The sequence below is a fragment of the Solanum pennellii genome, chromosome 12 (genome assembly GCF_001406875.1).
Source record: "Solanum pennellii chromosome 12, SPENNV200".
Classification (NCBI taxonomy): Eukaryota; Viridiplantae; Streptophyta; class Magnoliopsida; order Solanales; family Solanaceae; genus Solanum; species Solanum pennellii.
Genome location: NC_028648.1, coordinates 79173668 through 79176522, shown reverse-complemented (window position 1 = coordinate 79176522; position 2855 = coordinate 79173668). Strand labels below are relative to the sequence as shown.

Genomic DNA, 2855 nt, shown 5'->3' with positions numbered 1-2855 from the left:
GGGGTGGTATAATGATATAATTCTTGGATTTTACTTTACATTGGAAAAATCCTTTTATACGAGTTGGTAGGATTTTTTTGTTCTTTTTATATAAATTTGGTACATTGAATGTATTTTTATCTTTTTCCTACTTCATTAAATTTTAAGGTGTCTTTTTGGCTGAATTTTTTACGTTTATTACATAGAGTTTTTCAATCTCATTTGTAATTAATGTTTAATTAAGTACTAATCAATGTTAATCATTTGTGGCTTAATTATTTATATGCAGGTTCATTCACATTTCAAATTTGGACCATTGTGTCTATATTTGTCTGTGAACTATCTTGATAGATTTCTTTCTGTCTTTGAGTTACCTGTAAGTTAATTGATCATCAAATTTTATTAATTCTAACTTCATTTAATCATCAAGTTTTATTAATTTTAATATGATTTGTTTGTTTTATAGGAGGAAAGAGCATGGACAATTCAATTGTTGGCTATAGCATGTGTGTCCATTGCTGCTAAATTGGAAGAGGTTGAAGTTCCTCTATCTGAAGATTTACAGGTAAATATATACTCTCCGTTTTAATTTACATGTCGTAATTTGATTAAGTACAAAATTTAAGAAAAATAGTCAAAAAAAATAAAATATTTTTAAGATATTAAATCTAAGATATGTATAATGTATCAAAATATGATTAAATCTTGTGATTTTAGCTATATCATGTGAGCCTATGTTCAAATTTATATTATGATCTTAATTAAGTCAGTATTATTCTGACTATAAACCCTTACCAATAAAGGAATATATCATTATTTTGGATTATCTAAAAAAGAAAGAGTATCACGTTATGTGGTTTTTTTTAAATAGACTAAAAGAGATAGTAATACACATGAATTGTGTATAGAGGGGTCATTTTATTTAATTTTTGGGTACTTGTCTAATAATTGTTGTTAAATTTGTAATGATTATTGACAGATTGAGGGTACACAATTTGAGTTTGAAGCAAGCACTATACAAAGAATGGAGCTTGTTGTGATGAAAACATTGAATTGGAGAATGCATGCAGTTACACCATTCTCATTCTTTGATTATTTTCTTAAGAAGATTGATGGTGATCAAATTGCTTCAAAATCTATAATGTTTAAAGCTACTAATCTCATAATAGGAACATTGAAAGGTAAAAAATTTCATCTTGCAAAAATTTTTGGCTATATAAAAATGAAATATGTAATTCAAATTTTATGAGTGTGAAAATTAAATGTAGGAATTGACTTCTTGGAATTCAAGCCTTCTGAGATTGGAGCAGCTGTGGCAATTTATGTTGTGGTGAAAAATAAGACAGGTGGCATTGAGGATGCAATATCTACCTTGATTCAACAAGTAGAAAAGGTAAATATGTTATCCCTAAAAAGCTAATTCTTCAAAAAAAAAAATGTGTTTAGATAAGTAGTGTACTCGATCGAATTCACTGTTTACTTTTTGAGTATTAAAAAGAAATGATAACATTCATTTGAGTCTTTCTTATAGTTTCTGTTGATGATCTAATTATTTTCGCGAGCGCATCCTTAATTAGGGGTCTATCTTATAGTCTATCGTAATTCTTCCATTTGAGTGTCTATTCATTCTTTTTTGGGGGTGTATAAATCCACAAAGCGATTCAAACATCTATCATATTGTACTGACGTAATTGGAAGATCAGGATTTCTCCCTGTCGCACAAGGCCGAATGCAATTTCTTGACCGACGAGCTTCAATATGAGCTTCGAGAAAAGCATGCAAAGCACACTAACCTAACATCAAATAGATGAAACCACTATACATATACACATTATATCATATGTTGGTTATTTAACTTTAAGCGATTGAGCGTGCTGCGATTTAGGTTAATTCTTTTTTAAAAAAAAACATATTTGATTATTTTCTATTATTCTTCAATCTTATATCTTTCATCTTGATTAACTTTACATTTAATCAAAATGTTAAAAGATTTCTCCTTTGTCTTTGTGATTATTTTACAGGATAAAGTAAAGAAGTGTGTTGATTTGATCAAAGAATCATCTTTGCTAAGTGATTTTGGTGCCTCAACTCTTATGGTTCCTCCAAGTCCAACAGGTGTATGGGATGTTGCAAGTTCAAGTGACATGAGTGATGATGATTCAGTTCCAAGTTCCCTAGATGGATGAGTGAAAGGATACGCGTGGTGTCCAGAACAGCTTGCGCATAGCGCGGTCAAGTATTTTATGCGAGTACATTAGACTTCTTCATACCTAGAAAAAATTTAAAAAATAAAAAAACTCTAAATAAATTGTTCTTGTTTTTAAGTTTTAGAAGGGTAATTAATTTTGTTTTATGTTTGGGGCTATATTAAACAGTAAGGGCTAAAATAAGAAGGAATAAGTTGAGTTGTGTGCTTAATTTTGAACTATTATCAATCAATTCATCAGTTATTGTTTATGGACTTAAGTTTTGTCTTTTGCAGAAGCTCAATCTATATTCATAACTTCAATTTTTTTTAATATTAATAGTTAAATGATTTTATAATTTATAATCTGAAATATATAATATATTTGTGTGATGATAAATTATATCATTAGTTGTAAAAGGAATAACCAATAAATATTGGAAAAACTAATCTAATTAGACAAAGATTCCTACCATATTTATTAATTTTATCATAGTTTGAAATAATTACATATTTTGTCACTAATTTGTAATTGTATGTCATATTTTAAATCAGATACACCTTAGTATATGTATTTTTACTATCAAATACACTAAAATAGGGAGAAAGGCGAGCTAGATATGAGAGAGGTGAGTGAGATAATATATATATTAGATACATGTAAATTACACAAGATATATATATATATATA

The 2855-nt window shown here is 28.0% G+C and overlaps 1 protein-coding gene across 1 annotated transcript in view; it reads left to right on the top strand.

Annotated features, from left to right (window-relative positions):
- LOC107006036 (cyclin-D2-2-like) overlaps positions 1-2239 on the top strand; it is a 3886-nt gene extending 1647 nt beyond the window's left edge. The window contains exons 2-6 of the mRNA XM_027913358.1: positions 269-355; positions 446-544; positions 965-1160; positions 1248-1372; positions 2001-2239. Of these exons, the coding sequence (XP_027769159.1) occupies positions 269-355; positions 446-544; positions 965-1160; positions 1248-1372; positions 2001-2165 (672 nt within the window). The 3' untranslated portion in view covers positions 2166-2239. The remainder of the gene's footprint in view (positions 1-268; positions 356-445; positions 545-964; positions 1161-1247; positions 1373-2000) is intronic.
- The last annotated feature ends 616 nt before the right edge of the window (positions 2240-2855 follow it).